General features: G+C 46.9%; 2 protein-coding genes across 4 annotated transcripts; one reads left to right on the top strand and one right to left on the bottom strand.

Annotated features, from left to right (window-relative positions):
* Positions 1 to 325: 325 nt before the first annotated feature.
* On the bottom strand, positions 326 to 15,872 carry Tfpt (TCF3 fusion partner). Of its 2 annotated transcripts, none has more exons than XM_038340632.1 (6): positions 15,540 to 15,872; positions 14,780 to 15,038; positions 9,739 to 9,809; positions 1,099 to 1,168; positions 807 to 1,013; positions 326 to 478 (listed from the first exon to the last, which is right to left on the bottom strand). In XM_038340632.1, the coding sequence occupies exons 1-6, from the start codon at positions 15,560 to 15,562 to the stop codon at positions 359 to 361; spliced, it is 750 nt and encodes a 249-aa protein (XP_038196560.1). In that variant the 5' UTR covers positions 15,563 to 15,872; the 3' UTR covers positions 326 to 358. The 2 variants fall into 2 exon arrangements, with proteins under 2 accessions (XP_038196560.1, XP_038196559.1); XM_038340631.1 differs by having other exon boundaries at positions 777 to 1,013.
* Positions 15,873 to 15,978: 106 nt separating this feature from the next.
* Prpf31 (pre-mRNA processing factor 31) lies at positions 15,979 to 26,623 on the top strand. Of its 2 annotated transcripts, none has more exons than XM_038340623.1 (14): positions 15,979 to 16,057; positions 16,532 to 16,716; positions 16,803 to 16,863; positions 17,713 to 17,796; positions 18,353 to 18,450; positions 19,187 to 19,293; positions 19,561 to 19,730; positions 21,175 to 21,332; positions 21,670 to 21,759; positions 24,194 to 24,321; positions 24,425 to 24,497; positions 25,033 to 25,161; positions 25,246 to 25,344; positions 26,201 to 26,623. In XM_038340623.1, exons 2-14 carry the CDS (start codon positions 16,540 to 16,542, stop codon positions 26,324 to 26,326), a joined length of 1,500 nt encoding a protein of 499 aa, XP_038196551.1. In that variant the 5' UTR covers positions 15,979 to 16,057; positions 16,532 to 16,539; the 3' UTR covers positions 26,327 to 26,623. The 2 variants fall into 2 exon arrangements, with proteins under 2 accessions (XP_038196551.1, XP_038196553.1); XM_038340625.1 differs by having other exon boundaries at positions 16,057 to 16,138.
* The last annotated feature ends 899 nt before the right edge of the window (positions 26,624 to 27,522 follow it).

Raw genomic sequence — 27,522 nt, forward strand, 5'->3', positions numbered from 1 at the left:
CACATTAATAGAAATGGGTTAATCAAGATGTGAGAGTTAGCCAGTAAGAGGCTAGAGCTAATGGGCCAGGCAATGTTTAAATGAATACAATTTGTGTGTTGTTATTTTGGGTAAAGCTAGCCGTGTGGGAGCCGGGCGGGACGAAAAGCAGGCCTGCTCGCCTCTTCACTACAACCAACCCTACAGTCTTTTCTTTGGTATGTAAGGAAGTCTCATTAAATATGGAGCCTAGGCTGAACTTAAGTGTGTAGCCAGGGTGGCCTCAAACTAATGGCACACCAGAGTGTTTCAGAGATGGGAGAAGCAGACATGACCTAGACAAGTGTAAATGTGGAGTCTGTTTATTGGGGAGAGAGGGTTAATCAAAGGGTGGGCTGGCTAGGGTAGGGTAGGGTAGCAGTTTGTCCGGCCCTCGAGAAACCCAACTTGAATCCAAGGCCTCATCTGCTTCAAAGCCAAAGTCTTCCTCAACTTTAATCTGGAGAGATAAGCAACAAGATGTGAGTGGATATATTGAGATCTAGGAGACATAGCCCACCCCCAACATACCCAATCATCCTGTGGTTTCCCAGGCCATAAACTTCCAAGCAACCCTGACAAGCATCCCTCAACTGACTTCCTCTTCTCCCCTGTTCCCACATTGAGTCATTTTCTTCAAGCTCTAGCCTAAATTTTCTAATTCCTTTTCCCTACCCTCCCTGTCCTCCATCCTGCTGCCACTCTACCCAGCCCTCCCCCAGCCCTGGACCCCTCAAAACCCAGCCCAGGATTCTCACCACGCCTTGGCCCCAGCCCTCGGCTCCCACCTGCACTGGGGCCAGTTCTGGGGTCAACGAAGCCCCCACCCGTGGTGCCCGCCGCCTCTTCCGCCCACTGGGCCCTTCACCAGGGGCTGGGCTGCTGGGGTCTAGGTGTGCAGGTGTCCTTTGGGATGGGGAAAGTCCTTCTTTCTCTGGAGGCTCATTCTCAGCATTGCCCGGAGTGGGGACATCTGTGCCTTGGCTGCCATCATCCTGGTAAGATGAAAATTGGAGGTAGTTAAAGATTTAATTGGACTCCCCGTTACCCCACCCAACCTTCCTGGAGAACAGAGCTCACCTCCAACACAATGGTGAACTGGCTAGCCCGGTAGTCATCCCCGTAGGAGTCCAGCACCCTCATGAGGAACCTGTGTGGACAGAGATGCAGGCAATGGGGCATCTTATCTTCTGGGAGGGGGAGAGAGAGCAACAGATAATAAAGTCCAGATCTCCCTTTACTTCAATCTAAAGGAAGGTTTGGAGCTCTGTAGCCCGAGAGCATAGCCTTGGAACCTGCCTGACTAAAGTCTGAATGATAGGTGACATCCTTTGCTGGGTGGGCTAGATGCTGTAATGGCACATTCCAAAGACCTGTTCTCTCAAGTATACAGTGTGATTGTCAGCATTGAATTCCAATTGGATCCCCATCATGAGGATCCAGTACTGAATTCCTTAACTCCAGCTCCATGGCTCTCTGCTAGTCTCCACAGGTACCTACCTGTGCCTATATCACACACAGAGACCCAAAGATTTTTAAAAATAAACTAAGTAAAAATAAACTGATAGGCTTTCTGTACTGAACAGAAACACCTGGGTATGGTGGCACACACCTTTAATCCCAGCACTTGGGAGGCAGGGAAGGCAAAGGCAGGTGGATCTCCAAGTTTGAGGCCACACTGGTCTACACAAAGAGTTCCAGGACTGCCAGGACTACACAGAAGAAAAACAAAACAAAACAAACAAAAACAAACTGGCTAGAAATAAAACCAACGAGGGCTGGAGTGGTGAGAGCATACTGTTCTTCCCAAGGACTTGATTTCACTTCCCAGCACCCTCACTGGGTAGTTCACAACTATCTATAACTCCAGCTCTAGGGGATCTGATATCCTCTTCTCGCATCTGTACATCTTACACTTGTGGACACAGACACATAAATAAAAAATTAAAGACTGAACATCAAGACAAAAATATGGATGTGCCTCAGTGAAGGATTTGCCTACCATGCAGGAAACCTTGGTTCAACCCCCAGTACCACATAAACGGACACATGCCTATAGTTCCAATATTTTGGAGGAGAAAGAAGGATCTCAGGTTCAGGGACAGCTTAATACAGGAAGCAAAACAGAAAGAGAGAGGAGGGAATGAAGGGAGGGAGGGAGGGAGAGAGGGAGAAAAGAAAGGTGGCAGAGGATAAAAGTGGTTGTCTTGTAAGCCTGACAATCTAAGTTTAATCTTTGTAACTCACAGTGGAAGGAGAGAACAGACTCTCAAAAGTCATCTTCTGACCTTTACACTGTGGTATGCACATCCATTCTCAACCCCCTCCTCCCTATGCCATAAGATTTTGTGTAAGGACAGAAAGGTATGCAACCCATGCTATCAACCAGAGCAGACATGACACCTTTGGAACATTGTGAAGGTGACTGACTTAATTCGGTTTAGTAAAGTAACTGCTTTATAGCAATTAATTTTAAAATAGTTATCACCCTGTAGCTGCCAAGCACATGCAATGTAGTCAGGACAATTCAAGAAATGGAATTTTTAAAAAGATTTATTTTTACTTATAGGTACATGTAGATGTATCTATGTGTGTATGTCATGTGTACCTATGTCCATGAAGGCTAGAAGAAGAAGGCAGATTCTCTGGAGTGGGAGTTAGAGAGGAGGCTGAGAGCTACCTGGTATGGGAGCTGGAAACTAAACTCAGAGCCTCTGGAAGAGCAGCAAGTGTTATACTAACCACAGGGCTACACTTTTCTCTTTTACAGTACTAGAGATTGGACCCAAGGGCTAGAGAGACGGCTCCACCATTAAGAGTACTGGATGGGGGCTGGAGAGATGGCTCAGTGGTTATGAGCACTGGCTCCTCTTCCAGAGATCCTGAGTTAATTCCCAGCACCCATATAGTGGCTCACACCATCTATAGTGGGATCTGATGCCCTCTTCTGGAATAAGGTTGCACATGCAGATAGAACACTCATATGCATAAAATCAATAAAGAGAATACAAAGAATCAATGAAACCAAGAATTGGCTCTTTGAAATAATCAACAACATTGACAAACCCTTATCCAAACTAACTAAAAGGCAGAGAGAGAGTATCCAAAAAAACAACAACAAAAACAAATGAAAAACAAAAGGGGAACATAACAACAGATACCATGGAAATCCAGAGAATCATTAGGTCATACTACAAAAACATGAATTCCACAAAATTGGAAAATCTAAAAGAAGTGGACAAATTTCCTATAAGATACCACTTGCCAAATTTAAATCAAGATCAGATAAATTATTTCAATAGACCTATGAATAGCCTAAGGAGATAGAAGCAGTCGTTTAGTCAGTTTCAGTGCGGAATTCTACCAGACTTTCTGTTGTTTCTTTTTTTATTTTTTATACATTTTAATTGATATTTATTGAGCTCTACATTTTTCTCTGCTCCCCTCCCTCCTTCAATCCTCCCCCAAGGTCCCCTTGCTCCCAATTTACTCAGGAGATCTTGTCTTTTTCTACTTCCCATGTAGATTAGATCTATGTAAGTCTCTCTCAGTGTCCTCATTGTTGTCTAAGTTCTCTGGGATTGTGGTTTGTAGGCTGGTTTTCTTTGTTTTATATTTAAAAACCACCTATGAGTTAGTACATGTGATAACTATCTTTCTGTATCTGGGTTACCTCACTCAAAATGATGTTTTCTAACTCCATCCATTTTCCTGCAAAATTCAAGATGTCATTTTTTTTCTGCTGTGTAAATATACCCTAAAGTGGCATTACTGGGTCTTGAGGAAGGTTGTTTCCTGATTTTCTGAGAAATCGCCACACTGACATCCAAAGGGGTTGTACCAGCTTGCACTCCCACCAGCAATGCAGAAGTGTTCCCTTTTCCCCCACAACCTCTCCAGCATAAGTTGTCATCAATGTTTTTGATCTTGGCCATTCTTACAGGTCTAAAATGGAATCTAAGAGTTGTTTTGATTTGCATTTCTCTGATGACTAAGGATGTTGAACATTTCCTTAAGTGTCTTTCACCCATTTTAGATTCCTCTGTTGAGAGTTCTCTGTTTAGGTCTATACTCCATTCTTTTATTGGATTATGTGATCTTTTGGTATCCAATTTCTTGACTTCTTTGTATATTTAGGAGATCAGACCTCTGTCTGATGTGGGGTTAGTGAAGATCTTTTCCCATTCTGTAGGCTGTTGTTTTGTCTTGTTGACTGTGTCCTTTGCTTTACAGAAGCTTTTCAGTTTTAGGAGGTCCCATTTATTAATTGTTACTCTCAGTGTCTGTGCTGCTGGAGTTCTATTTAGGAAGTGGGTTCCCTGTGCCAATGCGTTCAAGTGTACTTGCCACTTTCTCTTTTATAAGGTTCAGTGTGGCTGGCTTTATGTTGAGGTCTTTGATCCATTTGTACCTGAGTTTTATGCATGGTGATAGATATGGGTCTATTTTCATTCTTCTACATGTTGATATCCAGTTATGCCAGCACCACTTGGTAAATATGCTTTCTTTTTTCCATTTGATATTTTTTGCTTCTTTGTCAAAAATGAGGTGTTCAAAGATGTGTGGATTGATATCCGGGTCTTCTATTCGGTTCCATTGGTCCTTCAGTCTGTTTCTATGCCAATACTAAGCTGTCTTCAGTACTGTAGTAGAGTTTGAAGTCAGGGATTGTGATGCCTCCAGAAGTTCTTTTATTGTACAGGATTGTTTTGGCTATCCTGGGTTTTTTTGTTTTATGAAGTTGAGTACCATTCTTTTGAGGTCTTTGAAGAATTTTGCTGGAATTTTAATAGGCACAGACTTTTTAAAAAAATATTTATTTATTTATCATGAATATAGTGTTCTCCCTTCACGCCAGAGGAGGGCACCAGATCTCATTATAGATCGTTGTGAGCTCCTGGGAATTGAACTCAGAGCCTCTGAAAGTACAGCCAGTGCTCTTAACTTCTGAGCCATCTCTCCAACTCCCACTACCAGACTTTCAAAAAAATAGCTAATACCACTACTCCTCAAATTATTCCACAAAATAAAAACCGAAGGAATATTGTCAAATTCTTTTTATGAGGCCACAGTTATTTTGATATCAAAGCATATAAAGATTTAACAAAAAAAGAGAATTACAGACCAATTTCCCTCATGAACATTGATGCAAAAATACTTAATAAAATACTGAAAAACCAATCAAGATCATCCACCATAATCAAGTTGGCTTCATCCCAGAGATTCAGGGATGATTCAGTGTATGAAAATCTGGCAATGTAATTGACCATGTAAACAAGCTGAAAAAAAAAAACAAAAGATCATCTCATTAGATGCTGAAAAAGCCTGTGACAAAATCAAGCACCCCTTCATGATAAAAATCTTGGAGAGAATAAGGATACAAGAAGCATACCTAAATACGATAAAAAGCAAAATACAGCAAGCTGACAGCCAATATCAAATTAAATGGAGAGAAACTCAAAGCAATTCCACTAAAATCAGAAATAAGACAGGGCTGTCCACTGTCTCCATATCTATTCAATATACTACTCGAAGTTCTAGCTAGAGCAAAAGGAGAATTGGACAAGAAGAATTGAAAATTCAATTCAACAAACTGAAAAAAAGAAGTCAAAGTATAGCTATTTGCAGATGACATGATAGTATACATAAGTGACCCCAAAAATTCTACCAGGGAGTTTCTACAACTGATAAACACCTTCAGTAATGTAGCAGGATACACGATTAACTCAAAGAAAATCGATAGCCTTCTTATATACAAATGATAAAAGATCTGAGAAAGAAATCAGGAAAACAACACCCTTCACAATAGCTACAAACAATATAAAATATATTGGGGTAACTCTATCCAAGCAAATAAAATGCCTGTATGACAAGAACTTCAAGTCTTTGAAGAAAGAAAGATATCAGAAGATGGAAAAATCTCCCATGCTCATGGATAGCTAGGATTAGCATAGTAAAAATGGCCATCTTACCCAAAGCTATCTACAGATTCAACGTAATCCCCATCAAAATTCCAGTACAATTCTTTACAGACCATGAAAGAACAATACTCAACTTCACATGGAAAAACAAGAAGCCAAGGATAGCTAAAACAATCATGGACAATAAAAGAACTCCTGGAGGCATTACCATCTCTGATCAAGATCTACTACAGAGTTACGGCAATAAACAGTGCACAGTATTGGCATAAAAAACAGACACATTCATCAATGGACTCAGATCAAAGACCCAGACATAAATTCACACAACTATGGACATGTGAATTTTGACAAAGAAGCCAAAATTATACAACGGAGAGAAGAAAGCATCTTCCACAAATGGTGCTGGCATAACTGGAGAGCGGCATGTAGAAGAACACAAATAGATCCCTATCTATCATCCTGCACAAAACTCAAGTCCAAGTGGATCAAAGATGGCAACATAAATCCAGTTACATTGAACCTGATAGAAAAGAAAGTGGTAAACAGCCTTGAACTCATTGGCAGATCATTTCCTAAATATAACAAAAGTAGAACAGACACTAATATTGACAATTAATAAATGAGACCTTATGAAACTGAAAAGTTTCTGTAAGGCAAAGGACACCATCAATAGGACAAAAAGGCAGCCTACAGAATGTGAAAAGGTCTTTACCAACCCCATAATCTCTAAAATGTATAAAGAATTCAAGAAATTAGACATCAAAAAAACAAATAATCCAATTTAAAAATGAGACACAGATCTAAACAGAATTCTCAACAGAAGAATCTCAAATGGCTAAGAAACACTTAAATGTTCAACATTCGTATCTATCAGGGAAATGCAAATTAAAATGACTCTGAGATCTTACACCTATCAGAATGGGTAAGATAAAAAATACAAGTGACAGATTCTGTTGGAGAGGATGCGAAGCAAGGGGAACGTGGCTCCATGGTGGGAGTGCGAAGTGCTTGGCTACTTTGGAAATCAATATGGCAGTTTCTCAGGAAATTGGGAATCAATCTACCTCAAGACCCGGGTATATCACTCTTGGGCATATACCAAAGGATGCCCAATCATACCACAAGGACACTTGCACAGCTATGTTTATAGCAGCATTATTCGTAATGGCCAGAACCTGGAAATGGCCTAGATACCCCTCAACCGAAGAATGGATAAAGAAAATGTAGTACAAGCCGGGAGGTGGTGGCGCACGCCTTTAATCCCAGCACTCGGGAGGCAGAGGCAGGCAGAACCCTGTGAGTTCGAGACCAGCCTTGTCTACAAGAGCTAGCTCCAGGACAGGCTCTAAAAGCTGCAGAGAAACCCTGTCTCGAAAAACCAAAAAAAAAAAAAAAAAAAAATTGTAGTACATTTACACATTACACAATGGAGTATTACTCAACCGTAAGAACAATGACATCAGAAAATTTGGAGGCAAATAGATGGAACTAGAAAAAAATCATTCTGAGTGAAGTAGCACAGAGAGGCTAGGTAGCAAAGAGGGCTCAAGGGGGATGCATGGATCTCCCTGGGAGTGGGAAATAGAGGATATTTCATGGGTGGATTGAGGAAGGGTGGGGATGGGAACATGAGGGATAAGGTTGGGGAGATGGATGGGGAAGTACTGAAAGAGAGAGTGGAAAGGAGGGGCATTCCAGGATCAGGTAGAAACCTGGCATAAGGGTAGCTCCCAGAAATCTACAAGGATGATCCCAGCTAAAACTCCTAGCAATGGTGGATATGGAGCCTGGACTGGCCATCTTCTGCGAACAGGCACGATTGAGACACCAACCAGTCACATAGCCCTTGATCTACAGTTTGTCCTGCCTGTGGGATATGCTGGGGTAACGGTGGTGTAGAGGGAGTGGCCAACCAATGACTAGTCCACCCTGAGACTGATTCCAGAGAGTAGGCCCACCCTGACACTGCCTGGAGTGCCCGGAGACCTAGAATAAAAACAAACATGATTGGAAGGGGAAAAAAATGTCAATGTAATGATGCCTAACAATATTCTGCCATACTCATGGCTTGGTGCCTTGCCCAGTTGCCATCAGAGAGGCTTCATCCAGCAACTGATGAAAACAGAGACAGAGACCCTCAGCCAAATAATAGGCTGAGCTTAGGAAATCCCGCTGAAGAGAGGGTGGAAGGATTACAGGAGCCAGAGTGGTCAAGGACATCACAGGGAAACCCACAGAAACAACTAACCTGGGCTCATAGGAGCTCAGAGTCTGAACTGACAACCAGAGAGCCTACATGGGACTGATCTAGGCCCTCTACATATATGGGACAGTTGTGTAGCTTGGTCTTGTGGGACTCCTAACAGTGGGAACAGGGGCTGTCCCTAACGCTTTGGCTGTCTCTAACTCTTTTGCTTGCTTCTGATATATTATTCCTCATACTGGGTTGCTTTGTCCAGCCTTAATACAAGGGGAGGTGCTTAGTCTTACTGCAACTCAATACGCCATGCTTTGTGGACATGGGAGGTTTGCCCTTTCTTAACCAGAAATGGAGGAAGACTGGATGGTGGGGTTGAGGAGAGGTAGGGGACAGGTACTGGGAGGGAAGAAGGGGAAACTGTGGTCAGGCTGTAAAATACATCAATTTAAAATAAATAAATAATAATAATAATAATAATAATGACAGAGAGATTGATCTCAGGGCCTTGCACATGCTAGGTAAGTGCCCTGCTGCTGGCCCACAGGCCCAGCCCTTCTGGGGTTGTAGACAGGTGCTCTACTAATGAGCCAAACCCCAGCCCTTTGCTGGAGGAGTCTAGGCAAACACGTTATCATTTCTAAACCATTTCCCCAGCCCTCTTTTGTTCCTTTAAGTTTGATTTTTTTTATGTGTATGTATGAATATATATATATCGTACATGCCTGATGCCCAGAAAAGACCAGAAGAGGGGAGTAGGATCTCCTAAACTGGAGGTACAGTTGTGAGCTGCATGTGGGTGGTAGAAATTGAACCTGGATCCTCTACAAAACAGTAAGTACTCTTAACCACCAATCCACCTCTCCAGTCTGAAATTTTAAATCTTCTCAAATATGAGCAAAAATAGTCATCTGTAGCTAGCAGCTACCATACTTGACAATGAATCCTGGGAGCTGAGCACTGGGTGAGGACATGGGAGTGTGAAGACATATCAGCAGAGATGGCTGAGAAGGAACAGTCTAGGAGGACCATGACACCAGGAAAGTGTTCTAAAGGAGGGCCCACAGGGTCAAATGTGCCAAGCTGTGGAGCTGAGAAGAGCTGGGAGGACTTGGCCTCACAGAGCTCTGCATCATAAGCTTGTTCCTGTGTCAGTGAAACACAGCAAGTAGGCAACTGGCTGCAGGGCTCACACCCTGCCTGTTCATGGTGTGATACCAGTGCCCAGCAGGAGTTAATGACCTGAGTTTGCCACAGTGAACTCTAGTTCAAGCCTCCTGCAACCTCCTGATGCTGCTGCTACCATGGGAGTCGGAGTTCAGAGAAACAGCAAGTAAGCTCTGTGCTGCTTCCTTCCTGCTGTCCTGTACACTCACATGGAGCAAACACTCTGTCCTACCCCTTATCCCAGTCCTAGGACCAGCTCTTCTCTCCAAGACCCAATTCCATTTCTCCATTTATATCGGATTCTGAGCCCTTAGCTTCAGCTTTGACCCCATGCCTTGTGAAGGCCAGGAAGACGAGAGATGGCACGCAAGGTGAAAGGTGGTGGGAACATGTGGGAGCAGAGGTGCTGAGCCCACAGAGCATGCACAATGGTACCTGCGCTCCTGCTGGAGTCTCCGAGTTATCCTTTGCACCTGATGGAGCCTGTTCAGGACTCGCTCATTCACCTGCAGGAAGGCAGAAGAAATGCAATGGTTTGAATGAGAAATGTCCTCAAAGGCTCTGGCATTTAAGTACTTAGTTCCCAGTTGTTGGCACTATTTGGGGAGGTCTAGGAGGTGTGGCCATACTGGAGGAAGTACATCACTGGGGGGCAAGCTCTGAGGTTTCAAAAGCCTCACACCACTCCCAGCACTGTTTCTCTGCTTCATGCTTGCTGTTCAAGATGTGAGCCCTCAGCTTCCTGATGTCTTTGCTCTACCATTTCTACCTGAACCCTCTGGAACCCTAAGCCAAAACAAACTCTTCCTTAAGCCTTGGCCATGACATTTTATCACAACAACAGAAAAGTAACTAAGTCAGACACCCAGACCAGCTGGACTTCATCTACTCCCGTTCACTCATTCATTGTTTCTAATGTCATGCCTTCCACGTACCTGGCTCAATGGAGAAATTCTGAGGCCCAAGGCCCTACTTAATTTACTCCTTTCTCCTGCCCATTGAGTTGATCCTCCCCCCTCATTTTCACCCAGTGCCAAGGGCTGGTGTAGCATGAATTAATACAAACCCAGAGACAAAAATTGGGGTTCAACCTGAAGGTCAGAAAACCAAAACAGCCAGCCACTGGCTCTTACCTCTACCTCAGTCTGAAATGGTGATCCTGACTCCAGGAATCTCAGAATGAGACTGTGTGTGAGAGTTGTCTCCTCCGGTCTTATATTCCTCTCTAGGGCTGGGATCAAAGGCATGTACCACTACTGCCCAGTTTCTATGGCTACTGGGATTAAAGGTGTGTGTCACCACTGCCTTGTCTGTAAGGCTGATCAGCGCAACTGTTTTACTCTCTGATCTTCAGACAAGCTTCATTTATGAAAATACAAATGAACTATCGCTACAGGCTGGCATCCACCTTACTCCCAGAGCACACTCCAGGTCTGGGGGTCTTCTTTCCACATTGTCTCTCTTCTATTTTGGTTCACATTTCCCCCACAGTCAATTTTCAGTTAAAATGTCACATACTCAGGGAGTCGCCTTAGGCCTCCCACCAAATTGTGACACCACTTACCGAGTTATCACACCAGAATGCTGGCCACACATTCACTATCTGTCTGTCTGTCTGTCTGTCCGTCCGTCCGTCCGTCCATCCATCCATCTATCTATCTATTGCAAGCATCTTACTATGTAATCATGTTGGCCTGGAATTCGCAGAGCCCTACCTCCCCTTTATTATTTATTTATTTATTGGTTTTTCAAGACAGTGCTTCTCTTGTGGCTCTGGCTGTCTTGGAAACTCTCTCTGTAAACCAGGCTGGTCTTGAACTCACAGACATCCACCTGCCTCTGCCTCCCAAGTGCTGGGATGAAAGTCGTGGGCCACCACCGCTTGATTCCTTTACTTTTTCTTTCTTTTAAATAACTTTTATTTAAATTTTATTTTATATGCATTGGTGTGAAGGTGTCAGATCCCCAGGAACTGGAGCTGCCATGTTTGTGCTGGGAATTGAACCTGGTCTTCAAGAAGAACAGCCAGTGCTCTTAACTGTTGAGCCATCTCTGCAATCCCCCCTTTACTTTTTCTTACACCTACATCTCCTTTACTTGTTTTGCTTACTGTCTGTCTCCTTACCCACAACATAAGCTCCCCAGTGACAGCAATATGCCTGTGTCCCCCAGGCCTTAACAGCGCCTGTCTGGTAGAACTCACTCAAACCTTGCTGAATGAACAATTACACAACTTTTTACTTTGGATCTGAAATACACTTAGTTACTGTTCTATTGCTGTGAAGAGACACTATGACTAAAGCAATTTTTTTTAAAAGAAAGCATTTAATTGGGGCTTGCTTATAGTTTTAGAGGATTAATCTATGATCATCATGGTGGGAAGCAGACAGGCACAACTCTGGAGCAGTAGCTGAAAGATTTACATCCTGATCTACAGGCGCAGGGAAAAGAGACTGGGCTTGATATGGGCTTTTGAAACCTCAAAGCCCACCCCTAGAGATGCACCTCTTCCAACAAGGTCACACCTCATAATCCTTCCCAAATAGTTGACTAACTGGGGACCAAGCATGCCAACATACAAGGGCCACTCTCATTCACCCACCACACTCTCATGGGCTCAAGCTTTCAAAGCATGGCTCTCAGCTGTTGGTGGGAGGTTTGGCAAAGTTCAGAAAGCATATCTGCCTAGCAGAAATCAATTATTAGGGCTGGGCCTCTCAAGGGTATACCCAGTCTGTGGTTCCTGCCTACACAAACTGAGGAGTTCCACCGAGCATCCTCGCCACAATGCACTGGAATCATAAGCCAAAATAAATCTTTCCTCCCTTAATTTGCTTCTGTTGGGTGCTGGGGTTACAGAAACATAAAAGCCATTAATACAAGCCCCAAAGTGTTTGTCAGACACCAACAGTCTACATGTCAGGTATGAGACTAGAAGATGGCCACTGTAATAAGGCCATCAGAAGACCTTTAAGCCAACACCTGAATGATAAGTAGGAGACAAATGAGCAATAAGTCAGGAAGAAAACATTTCAGGATCAGGGAACATCCCCTGAAGTTTCTGAAGACCCCAGCCTAGACATGGAAGGAAAGGGATGTAACTCAGACAAAGAGAGCATAGGACATGGGCTGAAGTATATTTCTTTTGGTCAGAAAGACCCACAGTTTCCTGGCTCTGCCACTCATCAGCTGTGTGGATTCTACAAATCACTCAACCTGAATTTTGGGTTTCTGCATATGGAATCTATTCTTAGTGGGGTGGATTAAGATGGAGGCTTAGTGGATGGAGCAACAGTTCAGCAGTTCATTGTGCTTACTTGTGTATGTGGGTGTGTGGAGGGTGCTGGAAAGATGGCTCATTGACTAAAAGCACTAGCTTTTCTTCCAGAAGACCCATATCCAATTCACAGCACCTACATGGTGGCTAACAACCATTTGTAACTCTGATTCCAAGGGATTCAATGCCCCAGTCCAGGCTTTGTGGGTACTAAGCATGCACAACATGATGCACAGATATACATGCAGGCAAAATACTCATAAAGAGTTTATATATGTGACTATATATGTACACATATTTATATATTGGTTTATGAGTATTTTAGATACACTAGGATACATATGAGAAAAAAAAACATAGATAATGTACAATGTACTTGTTGCTCTCTCAGAAAACCAGATTTTAGATTCCAGAACCCACACTAGGTAGCTCATAACGCCCTACAACTTTAGCTCCAAGACATCCAATGGCCCTTTCTAGATGCTGTGTCCATCTACACTTTGTACCAACCTGCTAAACAGCATTTGGAATCCCTTCCCAATCTCCTGGTTCCCCATAAGAATACATCATTCTTATGGGTTATCACCCCAACCCCAAAGATTTGTTGGAATCCTAACCCAGTACTTCAGGAAGTAAGCATTCTGATAACAGAGTACTCTCAGAGCTAGCCCACAGAAGTCAATGGGATGGTGCCTAATCTGACTACTGTCCTTATAAAAAGGAGAAACTGAGACAATGACCCCACACACTGGGATAATCTATGAGAAGATAAAAACAAGAAATTGGGTGATACTTCCGCCTATCAGAGATTACCAGCAACTTTTGAAGCTGGAATCCTGGACTGCACATTCCTCAGTCCTCAGAAGCCCTGCTAACACCTTGACCATGTCTCTAAAACTGTCAGGGACTGAATATTTTGTTCCACTACCAGTTTGTGATACTTGAGCATAGCAGTCAGCCAGAGCACACCTGACACAATCATTAGTAGAGCCTGATAAGCATTCAGACCTGCCCCATCCCCTGCGGGCCCCCACTGCCCCCGCCCCTGCCAGCTCCCATTTATACAAAGAGAAAATTCCAAATTTCTTGCCTGGTGTTCCTGGCTAACTAAGACCTACACTCTGCCCATTAATCCTCCCCACTTCTTACCAAGGAGATGAACTGAATGGCTCACATGATGAGTTCATCTGACATTTCAAAGATTGGGGGAAGAAGGACCCAAGGTTTAAGAAGTAGAGCAGGTCAGGCGCTGGCAGCACACGCCTTTAATCCCAGCACTCAGCAGGCATGGGCAGGCAGACTTCTGTGAGTTTGAGGCCAGCCTGGCCTACAGAGTTAGTTCCAGAACAGGCTCCAAGCTACACAGAGAAACCCTGTCTCAAACAAAACAAAACAACACCAACAAAAAAGGCAGGGCAGGTGAGCCTGGAGGTGCCTCAGGTGAGAGGCAGGGGATCCATCTACCTTGCCGAGGTGAGTGGACTATGTGAGAGTCACCTCACATATGTGACACAACAGAAGGCAAATCAGGTGTCCGATGCTGTGATGGCTATTTAGTTTTTCAGCTTCACAAGATCTAAACACCTACAAGACAAGACTTTATGCTTATCTGTGGGAGTCTTTAGATTGGTTTAATTGAGGTAGGACGATCCACTCTAAATGTGGGCCGCACCATTCCATGGGCTGGACTATGGAACTTAATAAAAAGGAAAAGTCAAGCTGAGTACCAGCACTCCTCTCTCTCTCTTCTCTCTCTCTCTCTCTCTCTCTCTCTCTCTCTCTCTCTCTCTCTCTCTCTCTCTCTCTCTCTCTCTCTCTCTCTCTCTTTTTCTCTCTCTCCATGTGTGTGTGTGTCTGTCTGTCTCTCTCCTTCCAGACTATGAACAGCAACATGACCAGCTGTTCCATCCTCTTGCTACCTTCCTGCCTTCCCTGCCACGATGTAGCCTCAAACTGTAAGCCAGAGGAAGCCCTTCTTCAAGTTGCTTTTGTCAGGTACTTTGTCATCACAACAAGAAAAGTAATGAATATATATGTTCTGGAAGAGAGCACTCAGGGTGCCTGCCACAGAGTTCGACCCACATGGATCTGTTCATTTGTTTCAGTACAAGAGGACACGGAAAGAGAAGGAAACTAGGAAGAGGAGGAGGAGACAGTTTAGGTCAGAGGACCCCCAAATGGGAATCCACACTCACCTACCTGCTCGATCTCCCGGCAGCGCCGACCTAGAGCCTGGTACTTTCTTCTATTTAGTTCCCGTTGGCGACGCCTGCGACCCCGGGCTGCCTCTTCCTCTTCATCCCGCTCCCGGAGTCCTGAACCACCGAGACCACCGGACACAAACTCCACTTCTGTCTCTAGCTCACTCTCCAGGATATGGCCACCAAACAAGGGAGGCAGAGCCAACTCTGAGCCTGGTGGCGCTGAGAACTCTTCAAAGCCCACGGCTGCCATGGTCCTGTAGGGCCAATAGGTTTCAGGAACCGTGCATTCAGGCTTTCCAGTCCCTCCTCAGAAGCTTGGGTCCAGGTCCCAGCCTTCCTCCCTCACACCCAGGGGTCCAGGCACCAGTCCTCCTCCCAAACACTCAGGTATCAGACCCTAGCCTCCTTCCTCACAAGCAAGAATACAGACCCTACCCTTCCTCCCTCACATCCAGGGGTCCAGGCCCCAACAACCCTCCTCCCTAACACCTAGGAATCAGACCCTATACCCTCCTCTCTCAGACCCTGGAGCCCATGCTCTCCTTGCTCTCAGGTCCATGATAGCACACAAATTCCTAATCTTATACCATAGGATGCTCCAGTACAGCCCCCAGCACCCCAAAAAAAGATTCTAAAAGAAAGCAACTGCACAAACTACAATCCCCCAACCCTCTTTGAGATCACTTTGGTCGACCGCTTCACATCACGCAGCCGTGTTTTCGGATTTCTCTTTTACACAAAGGTCAGCTACTTACCCCTCTCTCTGTTCCAGCTCCATTTCTCGGGTCAGGAGACTCCTCAAGCTTCAGATAGGAGGAGCCGTGCACAAAACTACCTGTCCCATCAGGCCTTGCGACACCGGAGAGCTTAGTGACTTCTGGGAATTATAGTTTCCTACCCCCACCTTAGTTTGCACCCGACTCCGAATTGCGGCTAGAAGCCCTTGGTTTATCTAGCACCTCCACCGATCGTCTGCGTCGTCACCGTCTTTATTCCTGTCTCATCGCGGTGTCATAGAGCCAGAGCGATTCTCTATTTAACAGGCTCAACCTACATCATCGCACAAACTCGTCGAGCTTCACTTCCCGGTTCTTCCGGTTGCCGTCCAGCTAGACAGCTGCTAATAAAGTTGTTGTCCAAATGCCACCGGAAATGTCGCGGGAAGTGGCCAATCAGAACACAGACTACCGGCGTCGAAAAGACGTCATCAAAAGGCGCCGACAGCTCTGGAGAAAGCAGATTTCTTAGAAACGGTCGTGAGAGGATCGAATTGGTAAGTGTGCTAGAGAAGGGAGGGCGGGAAGTCCAGCTACCGGGTCTAGAGGAGAAAATGTAGACCGACTTAAATCATAGCGTAAGTAATCATAAACGTATGAAGCGCCTTAGAACCAATATTCAGGACTGCGTAAGTCACATCGTACCGTAGTTTAGACTGGAATGGAGCGTGTGGACCAGACAGGTGGAATGTGAGAGCTGAAGGCAAGGTGAGGGAAAGGGCCAGGTTAGCAAAGGGAATGATTGTTCGAAGGCCCGGAGACATGGAGAAAAGTTGCCACGTCAGGTGATATCTGGAGGGGTGTGCTGTAGGATGTGTGGTTATGAACAAAGCCAGCGGTGGAGCCTGCGTGCTGTTGGAACTGATGAAGAAGAAACTTCAGGGGTTGGGGGAGGAGGTCCTCCTTGTGGTAATATGAAGGGACAGATTGAAGGTGCTGTATTAGGGAACCCCATTCTCACTCTCCTATAGGCCTTGGAATGTCTCTGGCAGATGAGCTCTTGGCTGACCTTGAGGAGGCAGCAGAAGAGGAGGAAGGAGGAAGCTATGGAGAAGAAGAAGAGGAGCCAGCAATCGAGGATGTACAGGAGGAGACACAGCTGGATCTTTCTGGGGATTCAGTCAAGAGCATTGCCAAGCTATGGGATAGCAAGATGGTGAGTGGTACCCTAATGTGAATATTCCTGGGAGGAGGGATAGAACTGCAATCCTGTTTTCTGACCGTGCTCTCCTTCCCCATCAGTTTGCTGAGATCATGATGAAGATTGAGGAGTATATCAGCAAACAAGCCAAAGCATCAGAAGGTGACTCTTCACCCTCAGTTTCCTCTGTTCATTCTTCTGACCGTGTGACTCTTTTGCTCTCTGAGGTTCTGGTGTCTCTGCCCCCTCGACTTTCCCCATAGCACTCATCATTTCATCCCAGTCAGCAACCCTCTGAAAACATACTGTATTGTACTCAGTCGTTTTGATGGGTGCTTATAATCATATTCCTTGAGAGGCTGAGACAGGAAGGAGGTACATGAGTTCAGGTCTACTCAAGTCAGGGTCAGTCAGCCTGTCTCAAAATCTCTGTCTCAAAAATACATGTATACGCTGGGCGGTGGTGGTGCACGCCGTTAATCCCAGCACTTGGGAGGTGGAGGCAGGCGGATCTCTGTGAGTTCAAGGCCAGCCTGGTCTATAAGAGCTAATTCCAGGATAGTTAGGGCTGCTGTACAGAGAAACCCTGTCTCAAAAAAAAAAAAAAAAAAATACATACATACATGGAGCTGATGAGGCAATGGATCCCTCTGGAGTGACTCCAGTACTGTGTGCACCAAGGTTGCAGGTGTGGGGAAAGTAGACCTAATATTTTTCCTTGTGGGGCCTCCATCTCTTGAGTGCCAGTCTGAGAAACTTGCTTATTAGCCTCGGAGCTTTGGAGAGCTATGGGGGGAAGGGGTTAGTTTTGGAGCAAGATGAGGTCAAGACTAGAGTAGCCTAGAGAGATGAGAGGCAGGAAGAAGGATCCTAGGGAGTCTTCCAATCCCCTAGTGCATACTTCAGCCCCTCCTTCCTGATCCCATCCAGCTTCAGCTCCAATCTTCCCTAGCTTTGTGACTTAAGAGGGGTGGGTGCCCCTCCCTCACCCACATTCCTTCGTCTTTATAGTGATGGGACCAGTGGAGGCAGCCCCTGAGTACCGAGTCATTGTGGATGCCAACAACCTGACTGTGGAGATAGAAAACGAGCTGAGTGAGTGATGGGAATGGCCATGGGACAGCTCTGCTTTGTGCCCTTCACTCTTTCTCTGTGACCCAAAGGGAAGAACAGGCACGAACCCTGGACGTCTTTTGTTTACTTTTCTTGGACTACTGCCCTGACTAGGTTCACCTTCTGTAACAGACTTATTTACATAAAGAGAAAGTGTATTCTCCTTCCTAAAAGTCTGAGTAAACAACGCAGGTCTAGAGTCACCCTTTGACCCCCTTCAGCAGCCAAACTCTGCCATCTGTTTTATTCTTTTGTGTGATTGCCTCACTTCCATGTCCCTACCAACAAATGGGGAGGGAAGATAGGGCCTGGTTGGTTCCTTAATGCCATGAAAATGCCAATCACTTCACATCTTGTAGACATTAGAGCAAACTCCCACCTACACATAGCACTGGGGACAGCTAGGGAATGTAGACTTCATGCTGACATCCATGCACCAACCCAAGATTTGGGGTTGAGAGGTGAAGGTGGGTGTTGGGGATAGCAGCTGAGTCTGCCTCCCCCCTCAGTGGACACCTGCCCTCCCTGTCCACTTTAGACATTATCCATAAGTTCATCCGGGATAAGTACTCGAAGAGATTCCCTGAGCTAGAATCCTTGGTCCCCAACGCTCTGGATTACATCCGCACAGTCAAGGTGAGTGGAGAGGAGTCTGGGTCCACTAGACGACCATGAAGCCTCGGGGTATAGAGATGATGGAGAGGCATGAATAAGGCTCTGTGGGGGAGGGACAGATACTAGAAAGAATGTCTCACACACATCTCTCACTTCTCTCCTCCCCTTGGTCCTGTGGGAGGAGCCCCATTGACCTGGCTCTTGCCTCTGGCTGCCATTGGAGTGGGTGTCCTTTGAACTGGTATCTGAAGGCTGACATAGGCAGGGGCCACAGCTAGATAAGAGCTAAGATCCCGAGTGGGAACAAACAAGGAGGAAGTGAGAAGAGACAGGGAGGGGAGCTTGGACAGGTCAGAAAGGTCAGAGTACATTACACATGGAAGGTTTTGTCTCCTCTGAGACACATGCAGGGAGCAGGTGGAGGTGAAAGAGCAGGGGTCCTGCCTCTGTCCAAGAGATGAGGATGGTCTGTCTCTAGTCATGAGCTCCTGCAGGCTTCTTTAATGCAGCATGTCTTCCTTGGAGGCCTCTTGCACAGGTTCACTTCTGGGTCAGCAGAACAGAGCAGGTAGCACTGATGCTTTAAGCAGCAAAGTTGTAAGACTAAAGGCAAGAGAGGTCTCTAGTATATAGACCTTCGCTTTTCCAGGTTCCTCAAGGGGAGACCTGTGCTAGTGTTGGCGCAAATGAGCTTCTAGTGTTTTCTGGGTGTTACTACGCTTTCTTTCTTTCTTTCTTTCTCCCCTTCCCACCCCAGGAGCTGGGCAACAGCCTGGACAAATGCAAGAACAATGAGAACCTCCAGCAGATCTTGACCAATGCCACCATCATGGTTGTCAGTGTCACCGCCTCCACTACACAGGGGTGCGTATACCATATGGTAAGGCGCTGCAAGCCTACCATAAGCCAACTAGCAGCAGAGACCAGAAAGGGCAGGATGGGGTTCATGGTCAGGGTGCTGCTGGCTGAGAGCTATGGCCCCTAGACTGACAGAACTTGTAATAGCCCCCAGAGCTACACAAGACACACGTGCTTACAAAGCCGAGAGGGTGGGTGGGGCTTATCACCAGTTAAACATGGACCCAGCAGAACTGGGGGCTGTCCCCAACCCTTACCTGCTCCCCAATTCAGGCAGCAGCTGTCTGATGAGGAGTTAGAACGTCTAGAGGAGGCCTGTGACATGGCGCTGGAGCTGAATGCCTCCAAGCACCGCATCTATGAATATGTGGAGTCCCGAATGTCCTTCATTGCACCCAACTTGTCCATCATCATTGGAGCATCCACAGCTGCCAAGATCATGGGTGAGTTCCCAGCTGGGTCCCATGGTCTGGGGCTGCTGTTAGATTAGGTTGTCTTGAGAAAGTGGGGCTTGACGTTAGGAGCTCTTTTATGTTATCATCTGGAGACTGAGGTCAACCAGCTTGGCACAGCACATAGTAGAAGCACAGCAACCCCTTCTAAGAACAACCGGCTCAAGCAAGTTGCACAGATAACAATGGATCAGCTTCCTCCTGCCAACAGGTCCATTTTGGACCCTGGGGCAGCCACAGAGTAGGAAACTAAGCTCCCTGACCTTCAGTCTTTCCTACTGGATGTGGCAGCAAATTCTACCATGTGCTAAGTTTCTCCTCCCAAAAGCTCCTGGAGCCAGAGTCCTTCCCTTCCTTGCAGGGGGATGCTCGCAAAGGGAATGTAGCAAAGCCACCATCTTTGCTCACCTAGCTTTGGTCTTGAGTCCTACAGGCCAGGATGCTTATACTCCCAAGGCTGCTGTTTCAGAGTTGACAAGTCTGAGACCAAGGTGCTATTGGGGTTGGTTTCTCCCTAGGCCTCTGCTTGGCTCAGGCATGTCTTCTGTGTCTTCATGCAGCCATGCTGCCGTATCTGTATCTTTATCTCCCTTTCTCGCAAGGATGCCAGGCAGATAACACCAGGATCCATCTGACCTCATTTTATCTTAACCATCTCCTTAAAGATTCTATGTCCTGAGCCAGAAAGATGGCTCAGCAGGTAAAAGTACTTGTGACCCAAGCCTGATAACCTGAGTGTGACTCCTTAAACCCCCATAAAAGTGGAGAAAGCTGAGTCCCATAAGTGTCCTCTGATCTCCATGCACACTTTCTACACACTCACATAAAATAACTCCCTCACACATGCACGCACAAATGATCGCATACCCTTCCAGATGCAGTGACTTAGACCAGTAATCTCAGTATTTGGAAAGGTGAGGCACAAGGATTGCTTTGAGTTTGAGGCCAGCCTGGGCTACAGAGTAAAATACTGTCTCAAACCAGCAAACAAATGAAGATGTCTTAGTCACTGTTCTGTTGCTGTGAAGAGACACCGTGGTCAAAGCAACTCTTATAAAAGAATACATTTAACTTGGGCTTGCTTACATGCTAGAGGCTTGAGCTGTTATCATCATGGCTTGGTAGCAGGGAGCATGGCAGCAGGCAGGTGTGGTGCTAGAGTAGTAGCTGAGAGCTACATCTTCATCTGCAAACAAAGAGAGAGAGATTGGATCTGGCATGGGCTTTTGAAACCACAAAGCCCACCCCTAGCAACATACTTCTTCCAACAAAGCCACAGCACCTAACCCTTTTAATTATCAAAGACTTTCGCTTCCTGGTGACTAAGCATTCAAATATATGAGCCTATGGGGGACATTCTTATTCAAATCACCAAGGTACACATGAGCCTCCAGATGTGAACCCTGTGTTCTTCTGACCTCACCTTTTGTTGCAGGTGTGGCCGGAGGCCTGACTAACCTCTCCAAGATGCCTGCCTGCAACATTATGCTGTTGGGGGCCCAGCGCAAGACATTATCTGGTTTCTCCTCTACCTCAGTGCTGCCCCACACCGGCTACATCTACCACAGTGACATCGTGCAGTCTCTGCCCCCAGTGAGTCCTTTACCTTGTGCCCTGCTCCCAGCCCCCATGCCTTATCTGGTTTCGCTGAAATAACACTCAGGAGCCTGGAGGATAGGACAACATGGGTTGGAATAGTGAGGACACAATTCTGGAGTCAGTGCTTGGCAATGAGGATGGTAGGATGTCTGGAAACTGGGAACCCTGCAGTTGGGTAGCTGGAGTACAGCCCTCAAGAGGCTGTCAGGTGTGAGACCTGCCTCCTAGAACATGGGGTACAGCTGCCCTAGATGAGAAGTGACTATTGTGGTGGCTGTTATCTTGCCTCTAGAGGTTCACAGTTTCCTCTCCCCTCTTTCCATTGCTCCAGGATCTCCGGCGGAAGGCAGCCCGGCTGGTGGCTGCCAAATGTACTCTGGCAGCCCGTGTGGACAGTTTCCATGAGAGCACAGAGGGGAAGGTGAGGAGAGGATGGGCATCTGTCCCTGGGCTTGGGGTCTTTTCATGAGAAGAGGTCCGGACTAGCAGACAGATGTATGTGTCTGCAACCCCCACTGAGGTCATCACCTTCTCACCTCTGCCCATCAGATGCATAGGGCAGCTGTACCAAATCACTGTAGATGGAGTGGCTTAGTATACATGTTTGCCAGGTCGGGTAGCTTATATCTTTAGCCCCAGTACTTGAGAGGAAGAGGCAGGAAGATCACTAGTTTGAGGCAGCCTGCGCTATATAATGAGTTTCAGGCCATATGAACCTACATAGTGAGAGCCTGTCTTTGAAAAAAAAAAGCACAGGGCTGGAGATGTGACTCAATCAGTAATCAGTTAAGTTCTTGCATGTAGGCATGAGGACTTGACTTCAGTTCCCAAAAATATAGGGGGAAAATCAGGCACAGTAGAATGATAAAAACTCAGAGAGAGAAATTGGGGTTCAACCTGAAGATCCTAAAAGCAGAATAGCCAGTCACTGGCTTTTACCTTGACCTCAGTCTGAAATGGCCATCCTGCCTCCCAGAATCTCAGAATGTGTATTGAGAGCTGTTTCCTCCCACTTTATTATCCTCTCTAGGGCTGGATTAAAGGCGTGTACCACCATGATTAAAGGCATGCACTACCCAATTTCTGTGGCAACTAGTGTGACTACTGAGATTAAAGGTGCATGTCATTGTGGCTTCTGGAATTAAAGGTGTGTGTCACCATAACCTGGTCTGTAAGGCTGACCAGTGGGACTGTTTTACTTTCAGATCTTCAGGCAATCTTTTTATTAAAATACAATTGAAATGCCACTACAGTAGTACATGCCTGTAATGCCAATACTGGGGAGGTGGAATCAGGAGGGTATCTGGGGCTTGTGGGTCTGTCAATCAAACCAGCAAGCTCTAGGTTTAGTGAGAGAAATCAGGTGGGGGGTGAGTGTAGAAGCCATGTGATACCAATCTCTGGACTCAGATGTACATACACAGTCGGGGTATGAGCTGTGGTGTTCCCATTTGTGGGCTTCTGGGAAGAAACATTCCTGCCCCTGTCAGCACCAGAGGCCACCAGCCAAGACAGCATCTCCAGCCTTTCTGACTCTGCTAGTTTGGGACCCCTTGTGACAGTGCGAGGTATTGTCACATCTCAGTCCTTAGCCGAGTCACATCTGCAAAGCTCCTTTGCCATGTGAACTCTAGTCACAGATTCTAGAGACCAGACACATGGCACCAAGACAGATCTCTGTGTTGGAGGGGCCAGTGTTTTGCCCACCACACTAGGACCTGACCTCTGCTAGTAGGGACATGACTCTAATGGTACCTTCTGTTTTCCTGGGTGGCTTAGGAAGTACTGAGTCTCTGCTGTGTGCGTCACTCTGCTAGAAAGACCATCATATTCTAAGTCAGGGTTCAGTCTCTCTCTCTGCCTTTTGCCACTGTCTAGACAAGGCAGTGCAACACAGAATTACACGGATGTCAGATGTCTGCCTCCATGGCTTTTTTTTTTTAAATGTGTGTGTGTGGCGGGGTGCGGGTACTGGGATGGAACCTAGGACTTTATACACTCTAGACAAGTGCTCTATCACTTAGCTACATCCTCAGTGACCCCCCCCCCCAACGCACACTTTTTTTGTTTTGTTTTTTTGAGATAAGAGCTTTTCTCTAGTCCAGGAAAGCCTTGAAGAATTTTGGTCCTTCTGCCCTAACTTCCCTGGTAACTGGGATTGGAAGTGGGTGTCACATAGCATTTATGTTCTAGCTGGGACCAAAACACCTAGGCAGTAGGCCTGACAAATCTGTAATGGGTTCAGTAATGCTGTGTGAATACCAGGGACAATAAGGGGACTAATATGATGAGGAAGCTTGGATTCTGACTCTGTTAGGATGTGAGGAAGAACTTTGAGGAAGTTTTAATATGGACCTGAGTGAAGTTCGAGTCAGTTGTGTGGATGCTTGTGCTACCCACTTGAGTGTTCTAGGCAGAGGGAATAGTGAATAGAAAGAATCAGAGGCTAGAGTTCGGTGAACCCCAGCGGGGAGACGGGCCTGCTATGCGCAGGAGCAGATAGTATGCAACCTTCGGGGCCTCTGGCTGCTATGGAGGAACAGAAGCAAGCCAGCTCAGAGTATCTGTGGTGTGAGGTGACACAGTGGATGACATACTGTCTGCTGACTGGGAATACAGGGATACTGCCTGGCCTGTCTGTGTTCAAATGACTCAGATGGAAGGAGTTACCCATAGGGTAGAAGGGCTGAACCAGGGAACCCACAAGACACCATTCCTGGCCCAAGGAGGACAAACCTGTCTTGGGGACTGTACAGTCAGGTGGGCAGATACACAGTAGTAGGTGGGTTGGTGATGAAGACAAGAGGGAACAGTCCACACAGCTGGCTACAGCTTCTCTCCAACTCCCTGCCCAGGTGGGCTACGAACTAAAGGATGAGATTGAGCGCAAATTTGACAAGTGGCAGGAGCCACCACCTGTGAAGCAGGTGAAGCCCCTGCCTGCACCCCTTGATGGGCAGCGGAAGAAGCGAGGGGGCCGAAGGTAAGGAGCTCTGGTGGGGCTAGAAGCTGAGAAAGGAGGTGGGGAGGAGGCTGGCACCTTCTCAGTCAACTCCCTATATTCTATTGACACCTACCTTTCCTAGGTACCGCAAGATGAAGGAGCGGCTAGGGCTGACAGAGATCCGGAAACAGGCCAACCGCATGAGCTTTGGAGAGGTCAGGCTTGCTCCACAGTAACAGTGGGAACTTGAGGGTTCTCTCTGCACATCCTGCTGCCATCCCTCCTCTCCACCCTATAATCCCAGAGCAGATCTGGGGCTATCCCAGCCTCCTCCCTTGTACCTAGCCTCCCCTCTCAAACCACCTACCCCATAGTGGGTGATCTTTGCAGCTCTGAGCTGGCTGCCCTCCCACCCAGTCTGCACCTATATCTGACCATCATCCAGGTGGTCCTGAGAGAATCCACTTAGGTGCCATCTCACCCATCCCAATTCTTGGCAACTTAATTTGAACATAGAGATAAATGGCCACTCTCTACCCAGGTTAGGAACCAGTTCTTCACAGGGTTCCCAGCCATCCCCAAGCAGAGTTAGACGGGGCTCTTCCAAGGTCATTTAGTGCAGTCAGTCCTCCTGGCTCAGCGGGCATCCATGAGACTGATTGGAGGCTCCCTGGGTTTTCAGTGGACTGCCCTGGAGGACTGGCTGAATGTAGCCAGCTTCTTAACAGTAGGCCGCTTCCATCTCACCAGATTGAGGAGGATGCCTATCAAGAAGATCTGGGCTTTAGCCTGGGCCACTTGGGCAAGTCAGGCAGTGGGCGTGTGCGGCAGACACAGGTGAACGAGGCCACCAAGGCCAGGATCTCCAAGACACTGCAGGTATGTACTGGCCCATGGGAGTGGGAGGCAAGTAGGGCATGGAGGTCAGTGAGCCTGGATCATAGCCTCTCCCTTTCCCTGCAGCGGACCTTACAGAAGCAGAGTGTGGTGTATGGCGGGAAGTCTACCATCCGTGACCGCTCCTCAGGGACTGCCTCCAGTGTGGCCTTCACTCCGCTCCAGGTACCACACCCTCTCCTACCAGACACGTAGTAGGGTTATTGTGGAGGCCCTGTTGACTTAACACATGAAGAGCTTAGGCATCCAGAGCCACACCGTAAGTGCGAATGGTTGGGAGTGACAGCTGTGACAAGTTCAGACTAACTTTGGAACTAGACCTGCAACTCTATCCATGTGATCCAGATACTGTCTGAGCTTCCTAGTCTTTGCTTTGAGATGGCCCCAGTAGTCAGAGTAACCTTAAGGTGGGCTTGAGTATCACACCAGCCCCATATCATTGCACAGTGTAAACCACAATGGCCTCGGGTTACTCATAACAGAGGTAGGCAAATGTGTCCCATAATGTCACAAGTGAGCACCTACCTACCTTCTTCCAGGCTTCAGGCAGAGTGACAAAAGAGACAAGCCTTGCCTTTTAGGGGGTCATGGGTTGGAGAGGACAGATGAATGAGTCAAGTATATACTGTATTAGAAGGCCATGGGTGCCAGAGAGAAGCAGGAGTGAAAGGTGATGGAGCCAGGGAAGGGACGAGAAGAAGACTGGAAGCATTCAAGACAATATAGTGCCAGCATTATCACTGTCATGGTGTGGGATTTGCAGGAAACTCTGGTTGGTCATGTCCCTCTGGGGCTCAGTTTCCTCATCCAAAACTACACAGGAGTTTGGTATCATCTGAGGAAGCTAACAATCCTGATGTCCAGGCCCACTGGGTCAAAATCTCCCAAACTGAGGGAGACTCCAGGCACTGTAAACAGTTCTGTGTCTGCTGGAGTGTTTGGGGGACTCAGACATGTGTGGTTCTTATACAGGAGGGAGGCCTGAGCCTCCCCACCTTACCTCTCACCCATTCCCTTGCAGGGTCTGGAGATTGTGAACCCACAAGCAGCTGAGAAGAAGGTGGCAGAGGCCAACCAGAAGTATTTCTCTAGCATGGCTGAGTTCCTCAAGGTCAAGGGTGAGAAAAGCGGCACCATGTCCACTTGAGGGGGGGCATACCCCAGGTGGCCACCCACTGGAAGGACATGAAGGATTGGAACTTCTGAAGTGATGGACATCCAGCCAGGAAGTTGTGGTGGAGGCAGCCTACCCTGCTCTGTTCTTGGCCCAAGGCCACAGCATCCAAGGAAAAGGGTGAAAAGCCTTGATCTGCCTCTCCCAGCATCCAGACTGCTGCTACCCCAAATGGGTGGAGGAATTCCTCACATTCATCTTTTTTACTTACATGGGGAAAGGAAGTGCTTTTTTAGAAAGAGTACAATTAAATGCAGTGTCAGGCTCTGACCAGAGGAGTGGTTATTTGTGAAAGACCCAGAGGAGTCAGAGCTGTGGCATTTCTAGTCCAGGTAGCATGGACCCAGCTGTCTTCTGCTCTTGTCCTGGAATCTGAGAAGATAAAAGCCCTGTCCATTTCTGACATCACCACCTACCCCCTGAGAACCTCAGCATCATGGCCAAATAGAATGGCCACCACAAAGCTCCAGGGCCCATAGGATTATTGTTCCTCTGGCTAGATACCTCCTTGGTCCAAGATCCACATCTGTGAGGCACCTAAGAGATCTGCGAAGTATGTGCAGAAAGCACCCAGGACTGGGCTTATGGGGGAGCCAGTTGTTTTAATCCACGATTGATGAGGGGACCATGCCTGAGTCCTCAGCAAGAATGAGGCAGATGGGTACCCTGCCCTGGGAGGCACCAGGGCCAGATACGCAAACGAAGCACACACTACCCAGTCTGACTTTAGAACTAATGCTCAGCCAAGGGAAAAAGTAGAACAGGGTGGACCATCTTTGGTGTGTTATGAATCTGTGGTTCTGCAGAAGGTAAGGGAGAGTCGCAGCTGGCCTCCATTTTCTCAGCTTGAGCTTAACTCTGAGGGTCTGAACATGGACCAGCTGCTGAGGTCAGGACTTCTCTTACTCATTGTTTGGCAGGTCTGTCTTGGGCTTCCTGGTCCCTGTTCCTCCCTCTGGGCCCTCACCTGTCTCCCCACTCTCTATCTTGATCCCAATCCCCTGTGGGCCTGCTAGGGATAGCACTTTGTCCATTAGTCCCTTTAGAATCCCTGCTCTGTCCCTGCCTGACTTGCATCTGACGTTGCCAGTGGTGAGTGGAATGGAATAGGAAGATGTGAGTCTCAGAATTCAATATCCTGCAGAATGCCTTGAGGGCTCTCTAAGACA

This window comes from Arvicola amphibius, chromosome 8, assembly GCF_903992535.2.
Source record: "Arvicola amphibius chromosome 8, mArvAmp1.2, whole genome shotgun sequence".
NCBI lineage: Eukaryota > Metazoa > Chordata > Mammalia > Rodentia > Cricetidae > Arvicola > Arvicola amphibius.

Excerpts from the sequence above, each read along its gene's own strand:
- Tfpt (XM_038340631.1), bottom strand. The coding sequence starts at position 15,562 with ATGGAGCTGGAACAGAGAGAGGG. Across the intron at positions 1,169-9,738 it reads AGACTCCAGCAGGAGCGCAG|GTTCCTCATGAGGGTGCTGG; the intron begins GTACCATTGTGC and ends CTGTCCACACAG. Across the intron at positions 479-776 it reads AGGGCTGGGGCCAAGGCGTG|ATTAAAGTTGAGGAAGACTT; the intron begins GTGAGAATCCTG and ends TTATCTCTCCAG.
- Prpf31 (XM_038340623.1), top strand. The coding sequence starts at position 16,540 with ATGTCTCTGGCAGATGAGCTCTTGGCTGACCTTGAGGAGGCAGCAGAA. Across the intron at positions 16,864-17,712 it reads ACAAGCCAAAGCATCAGAAG|TGATGGGACCAGTGGAGGCA; the intron begins GTGACTCTTCAC and ends TCGTCTTTATAG. Across the intron at positions 25,162-25,245 it reads GGATCTCCAAGACACTGCAG|CGGACCTTACAGAAGCAGAG; the intron begins GTATGTACTGGC and ends CTTTCCCTGCAG.